The sequence below is a fragment of the Solanum pennellii genome, chromosome 12 (assembly GCF_001406875.1).
Source record: "Solanum pennellii chromosome 12, SPENNV200".
In the NCBI taxonomy this organism is placed as follows: Eukaryota; Viridiplantae; Streptophyta; class Magnoliopsida; order Solanales; family Solanaceae; genus Solanum; species Solanum pennellii.
In genome coordinates this window covers 82,149,629-82,170,849 of record NC_028648.1, presented here as the reverse complement: position 1 = coordinate 82,170,849, position 21,221 = coordinate 82,149,629, and the positions used below count along the sequence as shown (strand labels likewise).

Sequence of the window (21,221 nt, the reverse complement as noted above, 5' to 3'; positions counted from 1 at the left end):
CCCCCCCCAACGCAAGGACAACAACACTACCAACTAGTTAGTGTCAGCAAAATGAATCCTCATTTCCAATAAACCCCGATAAAGAAGAGATATGGGAATTTAAAGTCTAAAAGGAACAAAAAGCAATGTTTTCTGCGATTCCAACCAAGTACACAAACTGATAACAAATACTTTTTCATTTTATTCTTTATTCTTGTGACTTTAAACTGCCTTATTGTTGATGTCCAAGTATATTTGCAATCAGAATCGTAAAAAAGGAGGAAAGGATAAAGCATATTTGTTTTCTGGGAATTACTACTCTCCCATCTCTTGAATAGCTTCATCCTTAACACAATGAATATTTGTTAAGTTTGTAGGCCGAGGATTAGGGTAGGAGGGTAGCAGTTAGTTGTGCCTTTTAGTACTTTCCTGAATCCTGAGGTAGAGGCAGGGAGCTAGCCTCCTTTTCTCATCTTTTTCTTATTCAGTAGTCTTACCTTGTATTTGCATGCTATTTTTTTCTTCAATTTTACTACTAACTGTTACTTCGATTGTTTTGCTAATCTTGCTATTTGTTGTTATTTTCCTTTCTATCCTGTTATGATTACACTTCTTTTGACCCGAGGGTCTATTGAAAACAACCTCTCCACTCCACAAAGGTTGGGGTAAGGTTTGCGTGCATTCTACCCTCCTCATACCCCACTTGTGAGATTACACTGGGGATGTTGTTTTTCTGGTGCTATCCATGTTAGAATGTGGGTTGGCCAAGAATCTTAAATTATGTTATTCAGGGATAATTTCGAAATTTAAATGCAGTGACGACCTCTTTAATGTTGCAGGTTGTGGATGTTTCCTTTGTCATCGTTGTCTGTAGCAGAAAAAGTTTTCCATGAAATTTCTGGCTCCAATCTAGAGGTAAGGATTTCAAATCCTTTTGGTCTCCCGGAATTACAGTTCCCCAACTTCAGATGAGACTATAAAACTATTAGGAGTTAGCTTCGATGGACCTTGTGCATATTTTTCTTCCCATAGAAGCTGGAACTTAAACTTTAAATCCTTTTTTGCTCCTCATTCAAGCAAGCTAATTTTGGTTCATCTTTTACATGCAAGTTGGAGAATTTAGATCCTCTGGTGCAACGTGCCATCGCTGCTGCTTCTGTGATGCCTGACCTTCGAGGTAAAATTCACTGCTACTCTGCTTGATTACTACCATGAAGGTTATATGGCGATGCTTATCATTTAACAGGTTAGCAAAGAAATAACAGAAATTGCACCATCTTTCTTCTAGTGCTTGGAATGAGATTACTGATCAGAATAGGGAGAGTAAATTCAAGAATTAGACGATGCACAGGTTGAACAACTGGTTCAACCATTTTAAACAAATTCTTGTATGCTGGTTCTTGTGTCATTTTAGGCCCATGTATTTGATGTTGGTTTGCTAAATGTATTGCTCTCAATACCTATAAGACATTCCTTCTGATGGTATATATTGTGAAAGAAGTTGAGCATCCAATCAAAACATTGAGGCAATGGTTGGGTTTCTCAAGATCTTTATGCACCTTTGGAATCCCAATCCTTTACCCAATCCATTTAGGTCAATTTGTGACTCAACTCACTTCTGCAAGTATAAACTGATTTCTGGGTTCACAAGTTAGCTTCAATTTAGACTTATGAGAGTGAGAATTGACTTGGCACAGATTTACCATGATTCCATGTGAAAGAATCTGAATATGTAAGCAAATGCTGAAGGCAACCAGTGGAATATCGTTAGACCTTCATAAACATCCTTAGTAGATCTTATCCAGTTCATATTGGAAGGGTCATGTTAGCATATTTTTTTATTACGCTCTTGTTTCCTAGAATTTTATAGAAGGACATCTTATCCTCGTCTATGTAACACCTGCTTTTATATATCACGAAAATGTTCCTTTTGTTTAAAAGGACAGTTCGTCTAGTATGCTTATTCAATTCCTCTTTTTTTTACCAGATCATTATGAATTTATTCCAAATAGTATTGAAACAAAGCTGTTGCCTTTTCAACGGGAAGGGGTTAAGTATGTTGTACAACTCTTTTAAAGTTTTCAAGTTTTTCTCTCTATTAATCAATATGACCAAGAGAAAGGGCACATTTTTCTTTGACTAGAAAGAAAGGCTAACGTTTTCCTATTTAGATTTGCATTACAACATGGAGGGCGTATCCTGTTGGCTGATGAGATGGGACTTGGAAAGACTCTTCAGGTTGTGGCTAAAACTATGTCAAATTGGATGTTAGTTTATAGTATTACCTGCTACATGATGATATTTTCATATAATGACAATATCAAGTTTGTATTAATTATTTATTTAGGTTGCAGCCTTTCACTATATTTGATATGGAGTTATTTTTTCCTATGATGTCCTACTTTATGTCCTAGTTCTAGCTTGATAGCTTGTTGTCAGCCTGAAAGGCCATATTGAAGTTCATGTGTAAACCCCAAAATGAGGTCGTAAGCACTGAAGGGTTTGAATTATGTAAGGGCTTCCAAAGGGTTTGTAAAGGTCTTGGGCCTTGCACCCATTGCCTTAAGGTTTCAGGTTGGTTGCTTAAATTATTTCGCATAACTAGTTGATATTTGATCCCGTGGAGAAATGGTGTTATTCGTTTCCTGACGTCTGTATGAGCACTTGCATTGCTTTTATCTAACCATAAGAGATACCTCGAGATGACATTGCTGCATCCAAATGACTAGATCTAATTTACACCAGCTAAACAGTAGCAACAAAGAAACCCAGTATAATCCCAAGAGCAGGGACTGGGGTGGTAGGAAGTACACAGACTTACCCTTTCTTGAGGGGGGGGGGAGGTTGTTTTGGATAGACCCTCGGCTCAAAGAAGTATGATAGAAAATTAGGAAGATTCAAAGTAAACAAAGCAACAAATAGTAATACACATTTTCAACATTATCTTTGTCAAAAAAAAACTATTAGTAAACACATTGGAGAATAAGAAACTATGCGGTTACTATATACTACCTAAGTATGCCTTGGCAGAAGATTATTTTTGTTTCTTTCAAATCACAACTATATGTGACATAGGTAGTTTGATTTTCAGCTAGCATGTGCTTATATTCCTCAATCCATAACTGAATACACATAAGACCAAAAGTATTGACATATTTTATAATCAAGTTCCTATAATCAGAATTTTCTTTGACATGCATATTTGGTTACCCTATCTCTGTATACCGTTCATGCTGAATTTTTGCTTACATTGCAGGCTATCGCTGTGGTTTCATGTGTCCGTGAATCATGGCCAGTTCTTGTTCTTGCTCCATCTGCCTTACGGCTTCACTGGGCTTCGGTAAGTCATGTTAATATTTGTAAATTATCAGTAGTTTTGCCTTATTCTCACCGTCTTTGGTGCTTTAATGCAGATGATTCAACAGTGGATGAACATCCCGTCATCGGAAATACTTGTATGGTTCAATACCTTTTTTACTTTTTTTGTGAAGATGGAGTGAGTTGTTTGATGTTTTAGAATTATCAATGATCTTGAGATCTAAATATAATGATTTTCACAAATACATTTAGTATCATGTTGCCTGCATTAGTCTTTACAATTCGGTCTGGGAAGTTAGGTGTACTTCAAAATTTAGCTCTACAAAATCCTTGTTTTCTCATGAAAGAGTTCACTCGAGTTCCCAGATATCCTCAATTTCATTTCAAGTAAAAANCAGTCTGGGAAGTTAGGTGTACTTCAAAATTTAGCTCTACAAAATCCCTGTTTTCTCATGAAAGAGTTCACTCGAGTTCCCAGATATCCTCAATTTCATTTCAAGTAAAAATTTCACATTTTTGTTGTTGCACAAGGAAAAAAGATGTATATAATAAATTAGTTTAATTTGGTGGTATAAATATTTAGTATATTGCAGTTTTGTGATAATTCATACCATGGTGAATACTTAAGGATGTTGAATCATTAGAATATCTTGTTCTTATGTTTTAAATGTCAAAACTTTCTTCAGATATGATTAATTGGTTGATAGATTATGGAGAAGTTGTAATAGCAAGAAAATGAAACAAAAAAACACAAAATGTTAAGGATAACTGAAAGTCAAGGACAGCAATAAGGTGCCAATCTTAAAAGTGTTGGTCAACCTAATTAATATGGCTTAATTTGTTGTGTTTCCGTGTTATTAAATGAGTATTTCCTTGTATTCATGAAATCAAGTTCTACAGTACACAATTTGTTCTCTTCATTCTTTTTACCCTTCAGATTTTCTACATTGTATAAAAGCATTTCCTATTAGAAACCTCAGTTGCCTCGGCATATTAGCAATGAGTTTTATGCTTCTCGCCTAGCCACATGTTGCTCCTCTAGCCTTTATGTGGCTGATTTTGAAAGAGAGGAATAGGAGAACATTTGATGGGGTTGAGAATGTCATTCTATACTTGAGGAACAACCTCATGTTTTTAGTTTCTTTTTGGTGCACACACCAGGTCCCTACTAGTGTAGATGATTAGCATAGATGCTTTCTTCATTTGGTATGAGCAATCTTTTCTATTGACAAATCTCTTTTAAGGCAGAAGCTGCCTTCTAGTCTTTTAAGTTCATTCAATAAATTGGATTGAAAATACTACTTTTCCCTCTAAAAGAAACATTTATTGCACCCTATCTTCCTTGTCTACCATATTGTTTTATATGTAAAGAAACTAATTTCTAAGGGGCAGTTTTTTGTTGTTTCTGTGGTGCAAAAGTTTCTAATGGACTACTTTGCACGCATAATTCATCACCATAATCTCATTCTGTTACCCAGCCTACTTTGATGTGGATTATGAGAAGCTTTTTGTTGCTATTCAGTCACTAGGTTAGTATGAGTTGATTAACATTTTTACCTTTCCATGCAATGGAACCTGCTAGAGTTGATGCCACTAGAAGTGCATTTACTGTAATATTACAAGCTTTTTGCATTTCCAGTCCCCTGATAATTAATTTTTTTCTTCTATTTGATATAGGTAGTTTTATCTAAAAGCAGCGGTTCAAATAAGGGAGGATTTAAAATAGTTCCTCCAAACACTAAGAAGTCCATTCACCTTGATGGTGTGTTCAACATAGTATCATATGACACTGTACCTAAGCTTCAAGATTTACTTATGGCATCAACGTTTAAGGTAATTGTAGTACATTATATACAAGGTTTGGCATCAGCTATATTCAATCTTCTTATACCTGAACAGTCTGAACCCTTCGTAACTTATCTTTTGATAGACCGTGATGCATGGATCTATGTGTTTGTCTATTTCTTGTAAGTGATATAACAAGACAGAAAAAAAAGGGACCATTGAGTTATCTGGATTTTGTTCCATTCTTAGTTGTTTGGATACCCTTTTGCTATATAACGATTGCAATGCGGTGGACATAAATTGCCATTTCATTTTACTAAGTTGAGGCTCGATGAATTTTGTTTGAGGTGGTTCCTTGTTATGTTGGGTGGACTACTTAGAGGAAATGATAGATGACTTTGATGGGCTGTAGAACCCTATCCAGGAAATCAAAGAACCTTTTTGTTATCTGGAATTTTTTTCTATTCTTATTTGCTTGGATACACTTTTATTGCTTCAGTGGCAACACTTAATTGGTTCACTTTCATGTGCTGCTTTTACACTTTTATATTAACAACTAATGTCTTGAGCTGTCAAAAGACAATTGGAAAATCATGATAGTGTTAAGCATCCCTCATGATGGAGGAAATGGGTTATTGTTCAGCTCGAGTCATGCAGGGGGTGTTATCCCACATTGATAGTGGAAGTGGATTGTTGTCACCTTGTATGGTCTTGGCCAGTTATCACCTCATGAGCTAGGTTTTGGAGTTGATTTAGATCCTGGACCCATTTCTTAACAGATAGTAAAAATACAAGAGGCTTACTGGTCCCGTACTGTTACTTCAGTTCGATGTATGGATATTGATACTTATCTATGCTCTTGATTATTTTGTTTAGGGTAAGTTCATTGTGTTGGATGTCACGGTTGTATTTTCATGCTATTTAATGATTGTTATCTATGATGATTTGTTTATTCAGGTTGTTATAGCAGATGAATCACACTACTTGAAAAATGCCCAAGCAAAAAGAACCAGTGCTTCCCTTCCCTTATTACAGGTCTTTTCCTTTATTCTATAAAGAAATGGTCTGCATGCATTTTCTCTGTGTTCAGGGGTGGGAGTTGGTCTATATTGAGATCTTATCCAACGGTAAGTCAATGGAAGTATTACTTTTCAGAAAAAAAGAAAAAATGTAGACGGCCATATCACCACAGTGACCTGTGTACGGTACATGTAAGGCATCTCTTGATACTTCTTACTGTTAACTTCATCCATCTAAACAGAAAGTAATTGGATGTATCACTTGTGAAAAGAGGTACACATCAATTAGTCTGGTGCACCACCCTGAACTGTATGCAATATATATTTCAAGATACAATTACAGCAGAGAATTCTCCACAACCTCTTCCTTTGTGACTTTGTCTAAAGCTATCTCCAGTATAGAACACATCGAAATGAACAAGAAAAGAAAAGAAACAAAAAGTATCAGTTGGACCGTCGACAAATGGATCTTGAATAACGAACTTGCAAAACAAAATTGGTTTGATATTCCCATCCAAGTTGATCAGCATACATTTTCACCATATGTATAAGTTACGAGTGGTCCTGATGAACTTACACGTTGACTGCTGCAGAAAGCTCAGTATGTGATATTGCTCAGTGGAACTCCTGCTTTATCAANTGGACAAATGGATCTTGAATAACGAACTTGCAAAACAAAATTGGTTTGATATTCCCATCCAAGTTGATCAGCATACATTTTCACCATATGTATAAGTTACGAGTGGTCCTGATGAACTTGCACGTTGACTGCTGCAGAAAGCTCAGTATGTGATATTGCTCAGTGGAACTCCTGCTTTATCAAGGCCAATTGAACTATTCAAACAGGTATATGTTCAGCTTTTATGATCAATTAAGTATTAGGCTCCGCATACAGTTTATAATGGCAGTCGAGTTTCAAATTGAAGTTCTTCTGAGCTAAAATTTTGTGCTTTCACAGCTCGAGGCCTTGCATCCTACTGTATATAAGAACGTGCATGAATATGGCAACCGCTATTGCAAGGGTGTAAGTCAAAATTCTCCTGGATCAGAAGCCGCCTCTGAGATCTTACAATAATTAAGAAGTGCTCTAACAGGTTAGCTGAACATTCTAGGGCATCTTTGGAGTTTATCAAGGTGCAAGTAATCACGAAGAGCTGCACAGTTTAATCAAAGCAACACTGATGATTCGACGACTGAAAAAGGATGTCCTTTCTGAACTCCCTCAGAAGCGGAGGCAACAGGTATAAATTTTAGGTTTACATTTGATGGTTCTAGCTGCATGACTTCATCTCATTCTCTCTCACTTTATTGCAGGTTTTCCTAAACTTGGGGGAGAAGGAGATGAGACAAGTTAATGCTCTATTTCGTGAGGTACTCCTGAATCCTTTGTGATTGCACTTTTGTATAACCCTGCCCACCCTAAAATTTGAATGGGCTTTTAACCAGAAATGCTGTTTCCTCTGCATTCTTTTATCGTCTAAGTTTATGCGTTGAATGACTTCAATTCTTCCGGAACCTCTTTGACTTTTCAACTGTGAATACCTTAACACTTGCTGTGGTATTTTTCACAGTACACTTAATATTCTATTACACATTTCTGAAACTTCCTTTTCTTAATTTGAATTTAAATATTGGAATTTAGTAAAGTAAATGATGTCTGATACTCCCTGTCCAAAGATTGTACTGAACTGTCTTCAATAATGATGCCTGATTTTCCTTGATTTCTGAGGACGATATTTACTTAATCTAATGTTGTGTCCTGTAGTTGGAGGTCATTAAGGCGAAAGGTAAATCAGCTCAGTCCGAGGAGGAGGCTAATTCTCTTAAGTTTGCAGAGAAGAGCCTCATCAGTAAGGTACATTTGCAAACTTCTGTCCTGATTATTTATTTTTTTATCAGTTTGAGAGTTGATCACTATATCATGGACTCTTGAAAATAGTATGTCTGGTTTTTCTGCATAATGCTTCTCTTTGTCTCTTGATCCTTGAGAATTGACTCACAAAGTATCCCTTTCTCCAAAAAAATGCTGTTAGAATAGTGCTCCTGTGTGCAGGCGGTTTGAAAAGCTTACCCTCTTTTGAGGCTAGTGGATCACATTTCCATGACTAGTCTCATGCATGTCTTTCCTGTAGGTAGAAGATTCAAATAAGGAGGACCCTAGATCATAGAATCTCTTCTTATCTATAACTTATTTCAATTGGGAAGTTGAAAACCAGGTTGAAGGAAAAGCTATGACTTTTCTTCCCCCAAACATTAAAAGATCTGTTTTCTGAACAATTCGTGTTCAATGCCAGCAGATACCAATGCTTCTTCCATATTCCTACTATCATTAATATATTCCTTTAGAATCTTCTAGTATCTTGTAAGTATATTAAGTATGATTTACTCCCTGTAATTAACTACTTATGTATTTGATTCTCTTTTTTTTCTTAGAGCATGTGCACTTAGCTTTTTGGAATATTTTTTTTTTCTAAAGCTTGATTTGCTGCTTTATTGCTNTCTCTTCCCCCAAACATTAAAAGATCTGTTTTCTGAACAATTCGTGTTCAATGCCAGCAGATACCAATGCTTCTTCCATATTCCTACTATCATTAATATATTCCTTTAGAATCTTCTAGTTTCTTGTAAGTATATTAAGTATGATTTACTCCCTGTAATTAACTACTTATGTATTTGATTCTCTTTTTTTTCTTAGAACATGTGCACTTAGCTTTTTGGAATATTTTTTTTTTCTAAAGCTTGATTTGCTGCTTTATTGCTAGAATTGATATATTTTACTAGAGTTGTAACCCCTATACTTTGCTTGTTGGGCTGCAGATTTACACTGCCTCCGCTGAGGCCAAAATTCCAGCAGTTTTGGATTACCTAGGAACCATGGTTGAGGTGAGATGATTTTTTGTGTCTTCTACATCCTAGATATTCAGAATACAAAGTGAAAGCATCTCCAACTTCTGTATTGAAGTGTTCTTTATTTATATCTTTCATCATGTTGGTTTAGAAAACAATATTTCTGCGAGGAAAGGGAATATATTGTTCTCATGTTGAAGAGCAATAGAGAAAGATAGCATCAGAAAATGTTGCATTTAGTTAGATAGAAGAAATAAACTACAGTACCAGATACATAACCTAATGACCTATAGATAAATTAGGATATTGGGAGCATTGTTGTAACTCGATGAGTTCAAAGCAACAAAGTTTCAACTTGAGTTTTAGGTGGCTAATGACAACAGAGGTCAACTAAGACTTGTCTAAATGTACAAATTCTCATATAAACTACTTTCGAGTCAAGTGCGAGGTTCAAGCTGTTAAGCAATGCTTGGAAGGTCCTCATATCAGTTCTATCATTTAACCAAAGAGTGCTCTGACATGCAAAATGCTACTGCCTTTTTTCTGACAACGATTTATGCTGTGTGTAGAGCAGTCGCACATCTTCTCCAATATGCTCACATCTTGCTTGTTCATATAAACTTTGATACTCTTTTCATGCTTCTTGGTGTGGTAACTTGGTTTCTTCAAACATGCAGGCAAACTGCAAGTTCCTGATATTTGCACATCATCAATCAATGATTGATTCAATACATGAGTATTTACTTGTAAGTTTTTCATATTTTAGTAGATTTTGAGAATTATAGACTACTTGAACATTCCCTTGTTTTGCAGAAGAATAAGGTTGGTTGTATTAGGATTGATGGCAGCACTCCATCAGCATTACGACAAGATTTGGTGACAGATTTTCAGAAAAAAGAAACAATTAAGGCTGCAGTGGTAATGTCATTAATGTGTTTATAATTAGTCAAAACAGCGTAATTTTACTGTTGGAATGATTTCCTTATCGATCCTTAAATACAGTTGGAAAGTGAGATTATGTAGGATGGAAAATAATATTGTTATAACTATTGAATTGTAGCTTTCCATCAGAGCTGCGGGAGTTGGATTAACGTTAACAGCAGCAAGCACAGTGATATTTGCAGAATTATCATGGACACCAGGTGACCTTATTCAAGCCGAGGATCGAGCTCACAGAATTGGCCAGGTGAGCTACAGAATGTATAATTGTTTCAGGATGACTTCTCTGCTTGAATTATTTTCAAATCTGCTAGGATGCCTGGCTTGGCTTGTTTTTTGTTGCTGCAAGCTCAAATATTCAATGGCCAGTATTGACCACACTATACTTAAAGAATCACCCTCTCCAGGACTCTCTTTCCACTTGAGCTTTGTATATTAAGAATGCGTGTGTGATTAAGCAGTCTTAGCCATGAGATTCATTGATGTCCAACTCTAGCTTCATCCATTACAATGCTCGTTTGCAGAGTCCTTAAATTCATCTTTGACATACTTACCTCGTGATGGTTCCTTAGCACTTCATGCACCCAAAAATAGAAAAATAAAATGAGCATAAACAGCAAGACACTGATTCATTTGTCTTTTATAAATAAAAAGTAAGACACTGATTCATTTGCGGTGTTTTGGTATTACCTGTCTGGATTCCAATACTTTTGTTTAACTACTGATTTTATGGGTGCCTCTGTGTGTCCATTTATCAGAAGAGCTAACCAAGAATTCCAGAGTCAGAACTTTAACAAACTTCCTTTCTAGGTGTCCTCTGTCAATGTGTGTTATCTGCTGGCAAATGACACTGTTGATGACATAATTTGGTATGTTCCCTTGTTACTAGTAGAGAATTCCGATTTATTCAACTCTGAACGATACCAAATTAGAAACTACGGTGTAATGGTTATGTTTACGTCTCTTGTGCAGGGGTTCCGTTCAGAGCAAGCTTGACAACCTTGGACAGGTCTTCTTCTGTTTAATTCTTTATGTGCTTGAATACTTGAGGTACAAAACTGACACTTTAAGCTAATAAATCTACAACTGTATATAACAGATGCTTGATGGCCAGGAGAAATCATTGGAAGTTTCGACTAATCAGTCCCACAGCAGCTCTTCAAAACAGAATACCCTCGACTCCTTCATAAAGCGCTGTAATAACTCACCACCTCAGGATCCCAGCAAAAAACATTGTCTTCAGTAGCCACTCAAGAACAAATATTGAACCCCCATCTTGTATGCACATTAGTGTATATTCGACTAGTATATGATACTGTTTTGCAAGTAGTATGGTGTATTCCCTCATTTTTGTCTGATAGATGTAGGCTTGTTAGAAATGCAGCTTATGGTAAACACATTTTTTGTTTCTAACTATTTTATCGCCTTTTTTGTATGTTTTGAATATCAAATGATTAATGATATCGATCAATCAACTACGCCTTAATTTCAATTTTGGGATTGTACATTTCATGTCTTCAAATGAGTGTTTTTAGTCCCTTTCTATATGTTATATGATATTTAGCAATCATGTTACATTTGTTAAAGATTTACATGCAAAGTTCAAATCATTTGTAGATTAATCATTTGTAGATTAAATCAAACATCACAAGGACAAAATTATACCAAATATAAAAAGAACCATCTCACTATATAATGATAATATTCACATAAATAGCAAACTTTATCTATATTGCTGATATTTACATTACAAAAAAAGATTCAAACTCATTGCCAAAATCCCAAAAAACCTACCTACTACATTGCTAATGAAAGAAAAAAAGATTTAAGGCAAAGCATTCGCCAGCCCTACTTCTTGATATCTGCCAAGTAAATTGGCTGCAATTAGACTCACATCCTCTAAACCAACCCTAATACATAGAGAGTTACTTGTAGTTGGAGCAGAGCTAACAGCAACCGAGTCACCGGCTGGGAAGGCGTCCGAGCTGCTGCTGCTGCTACACCCTGAAACTTTGACATTAGGACCAACTTTACACTTTCCCATGCATTTGCAACCAGAGACTGCAGCTTCAATCCCAGCAACGCGTTGGAATTCTTCTAGTAACGCTCCAGCGCCCAATCGCTTGCATTTACCACCCATACATACTTCGATTCTCTTTGTCCCCTCTGCTGTTGTCGTTGTAGCTGCTGCTATAGATGATACATTAGACCTAGTGCCTGGTGTGATACTGCTGCCTACATTGCCAATGTGGCAATCACTAGCTACCAAGCAGCATTCGCCTTTTTCTTCAGGGACTGAAAATTCTAAACTTGTCGTCTTCCCGGTTGATTCCTCCGTGGTAGTTGATGGCATGCTTGAGATCTCTACTGTTGTATCGACTTCTGGAGTTGAAAGGGAAGGGTTTAGTGTTGCATTCTCAAGTGCTCGACCACACGCTTCAGGAATCGTTTGAGCAAGTGTTCCGATTTTCAGGCTTTTCATGTCAACCAAATTTTGACATTCATCATCACTTGAATCACTCGATTCTGAAGACGAGCTTGAAGATGACGACATTGCACAGCTCCTTGTGTTGCTCTGTACTTCACTTGCTCCTACTTTCATCTTCATTTGTGCTTTTTCTTCTTTTCTTTTCCTCTTCAACTCCTTCTCCTCTGCCTTTAACTGTTGAAGCTGCCCCAACAATAGCTCCGCCGCCTCCTACAAAGAGAGAACAACAACATAAATAAACTGGAATAGCAATAACTAAATCAACTAGCACGAATAGTCGGGCGCCTCTACAAGAAAATCGCACTCCCATTGTCTTCCTACTAACTAAATTTAGCAAATCAACAACAGGGGAAGGAGTTAACATTGGAGGATTAACCAAAACATGCTGTTAAAAGTGCTAATCATGTTAAAACAAAATCGATAACACTGCAACAATCATCCAATGTACCACTTCAAAAGCTTCAATCTTTTTGCCAACAATGTCTAGTAAGATCTAAGCTTTTAGAAATTGCTATAAATTTCAAATGAACTTCAACATATAACAAAGGCTAAACCTATTCAGAGACGGATCCAGAATTTTTAAACTCTAGTTTAATCCTATAACGATCGAAAGTACTTAATTCAGATGAACCCGATATAACAAGGCTATGTATAATTGCTAAAGCTAGTAAGCATAATTCATAAAAAAACTTACCGAAATTGTCTTCCCTTGAACTTGATCAACCAAATCAACATCACAACCAAACCCTAATCCCATCCCATTCAAATTCGACAAATTCTTCGTCAAACCCTTAAGTAATTTCATCTTCTTCTTCGTTTTCTTCAACTCCGCCATATCCTTCTCTTTGTTCTTCTTCTTCTTCCCACACCTAATAATTCCACCTCTACCAGATGAATAATACTCCAAACAACCCTCATCGTAAAACCCACAACCCATTGATTTCAAACTAACACGTGAAATACTACAACTACGATTCAATGGATTGCTGCTAACTCCGACACCGGCGCCGGTGACTGAAGGAAATCGGCGTAAAACTCCGGCAGAGGCTTCCATTATGGATGATCAAATTCTTGTTCAACTTTACACTGAACAAGAATTTTTTTTTTCTTCCTATAAATTTATATATTTTTTTTCTCTTCCTTTTTTTTTATTATATAAAGGAAAAAAAAATTTAAAAAGTTTGAATAACTGACGTAACTGTTTTCTGACGTGGAGGATTTTGATTGGTTAAAGATGAGGTGGATGATGACGTGGCATGTACACCCGCTAAATTGTGACAGTTATAAGTTTCCCACGTTTTTACTTCTTCCCGCCACGCGTTTGTTGTGTTCGTTGAACCGTTCGATTGAGTTTTAGAGAAATGGACGGCTGTGATTGTGCCAGATAAGTGACACGTGGTGATGTGAAAGATTGATTACGTGGCATTCTGCGGTCTCAGTTTTTTTTTTCTTTTTTCTTTTTGGGATGTTAAGATAATTATCATAGCAAATATTTTATCAATAGAAAATAGAAAATACTTCCTCCATTTTACGTTTTTTAAATAGATGTTATTTCTATATTTCAATTTTATTATTAACGAGGGATGAATTTAAGACTTCTAATTAATAGCGAAGGGGTTTTAACGATTTTATTACAGCAGATGTTACGTCGATAAATGGATATTTATATCACCTTAGTGTAATGTTTATATACACTCTATCAAAAGAGATATTTAAATGCGANATTTCTAATTAATAGCGAAGGGGTTTTAACGATTTTATTACAGCAGATGTTACGTCGATAAATGAATATTTATATCACCTTAGTGTAATGTTTATATACACTCTATCAAAAGAGATATTTAAATGCGATAGATTTTTTTAAATGGCAGTATTTATGATCGTGAAAATATTTTGAGATTTTAATTAATTATATGCATATTAAACCATAATAAAGAAAAGGCTAAAACATAAAAAAGAAAATTGTTGATTGTCTACATGTTTACTAGCAAAGTTTGAAAAATAAGATACTAATTAGAGACTTAAATTATTAATTATTAATTATTAAAATAAAGATAAGGTATTAAACTAATTAGCTTTAGAATTTGTTAGAAGTTACTTTAGGAGCAAGCAAATAATATCTTTTTGGGGTTTCTTTGCTTGGACGACTTAAAAATTCTCCAAATTGAAAAAAAGATTATTTATTCCTTTCCTTAATCAAGTGTGAAATTAACAATTTACAACTTTTAATTCTTTTTTCTTTAGTTAAGCTAACTTTTATTCAAGTGTGAAATTAACAATTTACAACTTTTAATTCTTTTTTCTTTAGTTAAGCTAACTTTTATATTACATCACGTAATTCTTTGTATCGAGCCTGATATGATAATTTAATTAGGCCGGTGTAATGTAATAATAAAAGATTACAAGTAATATATAGAACCAACCAATGATACTTGCACTATTCATGTTTTCGTGTGAGTTATAGATCACAGGTTCAAGTAATAGAATCAATGATACTTGCATTATTCATGTTTTCGTGTGACTTATAGGTCACAGGTTCAAGTAATAGAATCAAAATACTTGCATTATTCATGTTTTCGTGTGACTTATAGGTCACAAGTTCAAGTAATAAAGTCAATGATGCTTGCATCGGAGTAAACTACCTAGGTCACAGCCATTGGTTTGCGACCCTTTGGAATTTGCTAAATGCGAGATGTTTTGTGCATCGGACTGGCCTAAACGACTACTTAATTCATAGTGCTGGCAGACTTTGATACTAGAGAAGCATAAATACCATCTTGTCTATTAACCAAAGTTTCATGATTTCCTTTCTCCACAATGACACCATCTTTGATCACAGCAATCACATCAGCTCCTTTAATTGTAGACAATCTATGAGCCACCACAACTGTTGTTCTGCCTGATCTAACTCTGTCAAGTGCATCTTGTACTACTTTCTCAGACTCCGCGTCAAGCGCACTTGTGGCCTCATCTAGTAGTAATATCTTTGGACATTTTACTATAGCTCTTGCAATTGCAACTCTTTGTTTCTGTCCACCAGATAGTTGTATGCCCCTTTCACCAACTACTGTTTCATAGCCCTGCACATTGTTACATGATGAATCTTTATCTGTCTGATATGTGAATATTCTAGAAAATATTGAGCTTAACTGAAGAAATGAGGATTTATATAGTCGATCCCAACTTGTTTGAGACTGAGGCGTACCTGTTGTAAGCCACTGATGAAGTTGTGAGCATTTGCTAACTCAGCAGCAGCTAATATTTCTGCTTCTGTGGCATCAGTTTCTTTTCCATATGCTATATTGGCTCTGATTGTGTCATTGAACAATATAGGCTCCTGGCTTACTAGTCCCATTTGTTCTCTCAACCATTTCACATTCAGCTTTTGAATTTCTATTCCATCTAATGTGATAAGGCCTGAATTCGGATCGTAAAATCTTTGCAACAAGGAAATAACTGTTGATTTTCCGCTCCCACTTTCTCCCACTAGAGCAACCGTCTAACATAAAAGATTACATTTTTTTCATCACAGTTGTTGTCAAATCGCGTAACAAGAGTGGAAAAGGGTTCTATGAATAATGCGTTAGGATTTACCTCACCGGAGCTAATGGCTAGGGATATATCGTTTAGGACTTGAACCTCAGGTCGACTTGGATAGTTGAAACTGATATGTCGAAACTCAATGTTCCCCATCACATTCTCTAATGTCATTCCTGAGTTATCGCTCGAGTCTATCTTGGATTGCCGGTCAAGAAGTGCAAAAATTGAAGAAGCACCAGTTTTGGCTTTGGTGGAATCAGGAGCAAGGCCACCTGATTGAGAAATCGCGGTAGCTGTCAAGCTAAGACCATAGAAAACCTGAAATTCAGAAGTAGGAAAGTTAAATGACAGAGAAGGAACTTATAAAGAGAGACTTGACAAAAGTTCTATGTTTACCTCTCGAGACTTACCCGAAAAACCTCAGCAAATGTGACCTTACCGGACTCCATCAATCGAGCACCAGCATAAAAACTGGCAGCATTGACAGAGTACAAGCAGAACATCGAAAAACCAAAACCTGCAGCACTCACAAGCCCTTCTTTTATTCCAGCTCTGACTGGACCTTCACATTTTCTTTTGTACAATTGCACCACCTTCTCTTCAGCAGAGAAAGAAGCCACTGTTCTGATACTTCCAACTGCTTCACTCGCAACTTGACTTGCATCCTCGTATAGTTTCTGCCCAAAAAATTCAATTGCATAACTACTAATTGCTAATTTTACTTGCTGCATTTTGTTAGTACAGAAGTTTGAAGCTAACCTTAGCATCACCGCCAAAACCACTAACGTATTTCATGTGAAGATATCCGTTTAATCCGATTAGAGGAACCATAACTATCATTATGAGTGACAATTGCCAGCTTGCTTCTAGTCCAATAACTAAACCAGCTATAGCCGTTGACGTGTTCTGCACAAACAAAGCGAGTGACTCTCCAATCATACCTCGGACAGATGCTGCATCTGTAGATAGTCGAGAGCCAATTGCCCCAATCGAGTTCTCCTTTCTGTCAAACCAACTAACCTCCATGTAAACTATCTTCTCAAAGCACATTAGGCGAATTCTCCGTATCAACTTACATCCTGCTACAGCGAAAAAGAACGTCCTCAAGGGTGTCGCTAGTAAAGATGCCAATCCTAGACCAAGAAATAACAATGACCAAAATCTTGAATGCTTTCTGAGTTCATGAGCCGGCTCATAGAATGTCTTGATAACATTAGAAAGAAGTACCCCGAAAATAGGTAATATTAGAGCATTGACCATTGCAGCTATGCTACCAATTATTAATTCTGGAATCTCGGGTTTGTTCATTAAGGCCAAGCGACAAATCGTGTTGTCTTTATCCTTACTCAATACCACTGTTGAATTAGGATCATGACATTCACCAACTGCTTTCTCTGCTGCACTAACTGACATGGACGACGAATGATGGCTGCTATTCTCAATCCTCGACGAGCCCCTACTTGCTGATCGTGTCACAGGAATCTGCTGATTTATGATTATCTCTTCACTATCCAGTTCATTTGACTCTTGCTCTCCTGAATATTTGCTAAGCTCTTGCAACTGTATAAGCTGAACATATGCTCCTTCCTTGTTTCTCATTAGTTCCAAGTGGGAACCTAAAAGTTTGAAAGGTATAAGAAATTAGCAGTCTGAAAAAACAAGATTCGCCAGGTAACAAACGAATACATACATTTCTGCTAGAGTGAAGGGTCAAAACCACGCCTAAAGTACTCCGATTTTTTAAGTTTCATATCTGAGCTATCAGGTAGGAAACTCCCACACCTGATAGTTCAGGTATGAAAATCGAAAAACCAGGATACTTAAGGAATGTTTTTAACCATTAACTCTTTCTGCTATCATATTTATAATCACATTGATTTCAGCATGAATAACTAACAATCTGGAATCTGGTTTACTGGAAAAGATCAGTATATATGACACACCTTTTTCGACGATCTTTCCCTCCTGAAGTACAGCTATTGTATCTGCATTCTTTACTGTGCTCAAGCGATGTGCAACAATTACCGTAGTTCGGTTAATCATGACACTATCCAATGTCTCTTGAACAATCCTCTCAGATTCTGCATCAAGAGCACTTGTAGCTTCATCAAGAAGTAGAATTTTGGGGTCCTTCAGTATAGCTCTTGCAATAGCAATTCTTTGCTTTTGGCCACCGGATAACTGATTTCCGTGATCGCCAACTCTGGTATCTAGTCCCTGAATTAGAAGGAGCAATGGCCAAAAATATTTTTTATAAGCTATTGAGAAGAACTTTCGATAGCTATGACTTGATAGAAATTAAAATAAAACAACTTTAGACTCTGACCTGAGGTAATTTATCAATGAACTTGGATGCATTGGCAAGTTGAACTGCGTCTTTAATTTCTTCAAGTGTTGCATCATCCTTCCCGTAGGCAATATTATCCTTTATCGTCGAACCAAACAGCACAGGTTCTTGGCTAACAAGGCCAATTTTCCCCCTGATCCACCTAAGCTGAAATTCTTTGATATTTATACCATCAATCAGAACTTCACCAGCCTGTGGATCATAGAACCTCACTATTAGACTGATCACAGTCGATTTTCCACTTCCACTTCGCCCTACTAGAGCTGTCGTTGTTCCCTTAGGTATCGACACAGAGAAACCATCAAATATGCTCTCTTGTGGTCTTGCTGGATAACAGAAATGAACATTCTTAAGTTCAATGTCACCACTAATGTCAAGAGGTTTCTGTCCTTTCATATCATAAGGATCTATGATAGGCTTTCTGTTTATCGTCTGAAACATTTTAAACGCTGCAGTCTTTCCAGCAGCAAACGCAGGCAAGCACGGAGATGCGTATCCTAAAGTACTGCAATTACAATGAGAAGATAGAATAAAAGACCAATGATAAGTAGATATAATTCAGAAGATTTGAATGGAACCTACAAGGAGCCGGTCAGTGTAGCCATAATGACATTCATCACATCTCCTCCTGTATAGTTGTGTTCCAAAATCATTTTTGCACCATACCATATTGCTAAAGCATAACTTGAATAGAAGACAAACATAAAAACACCGAAACCGAGCCCTGAAGCCAACCCCTCTTGTACACCAGAATGGTAAGCTTTGTTCAGAGAATTCTGATATTCAGAAATAGCTCTTTTCTCTCCAGTATATGAAGCAACCTGCCCAAACAATAAAGCAACTTAGTGAATGAAAACTCTCGAAACAGTTGAAAATTGAAAAGAAGTGTCTTTTTCCAACTCTTCATACTGTTCTAATTGAGCTTATTGTCTGTTCAACAACAGTTGCAGCTTCTGAATAAGCAGTCTGTGCACGGGATGCTAGTTTCGCCAGAAGGATAATCAAGACAGCAGAAGATATGACTAGTGGAGGAATCGAAGATGACAAGACCAACGCTAGACGCCACCCCTTAATAAAAGCTATTACTAATCCTCCAAGGAATGTAGCTGATACCTGGATAAATTTTCCAACCTGCAGTTTAATGTGAATGCAGGCTAAGTCTTCCACATATATCAAATGGTATTGATGTACATAGGGCCTGTTTTGAAGATATACCTTTTCGCCGATGGCATCTTGAATAGTAAGAGTATCACTAGACAGGCTTTCGATGATAACACCAGTGTTAGTCTCCTGATCGAAAAATCCAATATCTTGTCTTAATACAGTTTTCAGGTATAAACATCTGATTCGAGCAGCCTGCCTTTCCCCCGTGACTGTCCAGCAAGCCACCTCTGGAAAGATGCTAGTATGAATAGTGAGGTTTCTTGAACTTAAACTTTAACAATGGCATGAAAATAGAAGAAGGTATATCGTCATGGCAAGTATACATACGGATAAATGTAGCAAGACCTGAACCCAGAGCCAGATATACGAATTTAAGGGCTACCTGAAAAAAATAGCACAGGAAAGAAAGCATTTTAATGAAATAACACCATGCCAATTCATCAGAACTTCTGCAGAACAATCCAAGTATCGGATAGTATGACACTCATGACGGAGAATGTGAGGATTACAGGCTCAATGAGGCATCAGGTACAAATCCATGAGATCTCCTTACATGTCATGGACTCGATATGTCACAAATATGGTATCAAAGCTAATTAGACTCCATGGTGGTGTGGAAAAAAAAGTTTACTATGTCCTTAAAGGTGTATATGATGGCATGATTTCCAATGATGAAGGGTGAGCTAATGAGTACAGGTGAACACGACACGCGCTATTTTGGACTTCATGTGTCACAGGTTTACAGGCCACAGCCAAACGGCTGAAACTGTGATGTCTGAAGGGTCAAAACGACGATTTGGGCTATGACAGATAGATTATCAGAATAGCATCCTATCGAAAAAATCCTTGTACCTTAGAAACTTCATGAACAATTTTTTCGCTATCCACAGTCATTCCAAAGGAATCAACTAACTCTCCAAACAGTACAGCCATCAGGGGAAAACAGATTCCACTACCAACAGCTGTGATCATACCAATAACCATTAAAGCATGATCTACAGGGTCAGCAAAGGAAAACAGCTTATAATATGGAACTTTATGAGCAGCAACCACTTTCTGTTTCTCTGTATTCTCCGATACTGGTGCACAATTCAAGCCATCTGAGGATTCTAAAACTTCATTTTCTATGTTATCAGTGCCTCGTCNTCAAAGCATGATCTACAGGGTCAGCAAAGGAAAACAGCTTATAATATGGAACTTTATGAGCAGCAACCACTTTCTGTTTCTCTGTATTCTCCGATACTCGTGCACAATTCAAGCCATCTGAGGATTCTAAAACTTCATTTTCTATGTTATCAGTGCCTCGTCCACTCGCATTCTCTTCTTCCATCAGTCTGATTCTCCAACGATCGTTTTAATACCAGCCTGTAAGCAAGATAATAAAGCATAATGAACATAACTTTGAAAATGAATAAAACAGAAAAAGTCAAGTCTTTTAGTGGTACAACATGAAGTAATACCTCAATATTTTTTCTTAAAAGTATCTATCAAATAGGAACATGTTGAGTATAATAATAATTATAACAAGAACATCAAGATTATGAAACCACCCTATAATTAGGATTATTTAACTATACAACATCAATTACATATCAATACGCAGCCTTACCCTTACCTTGTGAGGGTAGAGAGACAGTTTCCGATAAACCCTCAAGTAAAACATATAAAGAAAATAAACAGTAACAACAAACAAATAATACGGTAGCAACCAAAGCAAAGGATTATATAAGTATGTTAATGAAAAAATACAAGCAATAACTTGTGAAGTCAAGAAGCATTGTCAATACTCTTGAAA

General features: G+C 36.6%; 3 protein-coding genes across 4 annotated transcripts in view; 1 reads left to right on the top strand and 2 right to left on the bottom strand.

Annotated features, from left to right (window-relative positions):
- Positions 1-11,379, top strand: part of LOC107005201 (SWI/SNF-related matrix-associated actin-dependent regulator of chromatin subfamily A-like protein 1) — a 13,039-nt gene extending 1,660 nt beyond the window's left edge. Inside the window, exons 5-24 of one of the 2 annotated variants that reach the window (XM_015203731.2) lie at positions 819-894; positions 1,090-1,156; positions 1,967-2,033; positions 2,151-2,217; positions 3,236-3,319; positions 3,393-3,434; positions 4,975-5,130; positions 6,040-6,117; positions 6,879-6,947; positions 7,060-7,125; positions 7,214-7,342; positions 7,416-7,472; positions 7,867-7,956; positions 8,919-8,984; positions 9,626-9,694; positions 9,762-9,866; positions 10,009-10,134; positions 10,698-10,756; positions 10,860-10,896; positions 10,987-11,379. In XM_015203731.2, the coding sequence (XP_015059217.1) occupies positions 819-894; positions 1,090-1,156; positions 1,967-2,033; positions 2,151-2,217; positions 3,236-3,319; positions 3,393-3,434; positions 4,975-5,130; positions 6,040-6,117; positions 6,879-6,947; positions 7,060-7,125; positions 7,214-7,342; positions 7,416-7,472; positions 7,867-7,956; positions 8,919-8,984; positions 9,626-9,694; positions 9,762-9,866; positions 10,009-10,134; positions 10,698-10,756; positions 10,860-10,896; positions 10,987-11,133 (1,657 nt within the window). In that variant the 3' untranslated portion in view covers positions 11,134-11,379. Of the gene's footprint in view, positions 1-818; positions 895-1,089; positions 1,157-1,966; positions 2,034-2,150; positions 2,218-3,235; positions 3,320-3,392; positions 3,435-4,974; positions 5,131-6,039; positions 6,118-6,878; positions 6,948-7,059; positions 7,126-7,213; positions 7,343-7,415; positions 7,473-7,866; positions 7,957-8,918; positions 8,985-9,625; positions 9,695-9,761; positions 9,867-10,008; positions 10,135-10,645; positions 10,757-10,859; positions 10,897-10,986 lie in introns of those variants that run through there. The other variant, XM_015203732.2, reaches the window with a different exon arrangement.
- A 179-nt stretch (positions 11,380-11,558) lies between these two features.
- On the bottom strand, positions 11,559-13,505 carry LOC107007356 (diacylglycerol O-acyltransferase 3, cytosolic). Its single transcript, XM_015205948.2, has 2 exons — positions 13,070-13,505; positions 11,559-12,585 (listed from the first exon to the last, which is right to left on the bottom strand). The coding sequence occupies exons 1-2, from the start codon at positions 13,427-13,429 to the stop codon at positions 11,713-11,715; spliced, it is 1,233 nt and encodes a 410-aa protein (XP_015061434.1). The 5' UTR covers positions 13,430-13,505; the 3' UTR covers positions 11,559-11,712.
- A 1,378-nt stretch (positions 13,506-14,883) lies between these two features.
- On the bottom strand, positions 14,884-20,776 carry LOC107005880 (ABC transporter B family member 11-like). The gene is made up of 13 exons (XM_015204531.2): positions 20,643-20,776; positions 20,279-20,482; positions 19,754-19,808; positions 19,478-19,653; positions 19,172-19,393; positions 18,845-19,083; positions 18,242-18,767; positions 17,859-18,132; positions 16,675-17,531; positions 16,326-16,592; positions 15,970-16,233; positions 15,581-15,874; positions 14,884-15,455 (listed from the first exon to the last, which is right to left on the bottom strand). The coding sequence occupies exons 1-13, from the start codon at positions 20,754-20,756 to the stop codon at positions 15,102-15,104; spliced, it is 3,846 nt and encodes a 1,281-aa protein (XP_015060017.1). The 5' UTR covers positions 20,757-20,776; the 3' UTR covers positions 14,884-15,101.
- Between the last annotated feature and the right edge of the window lie 445 nt (positions 20,777-21,221).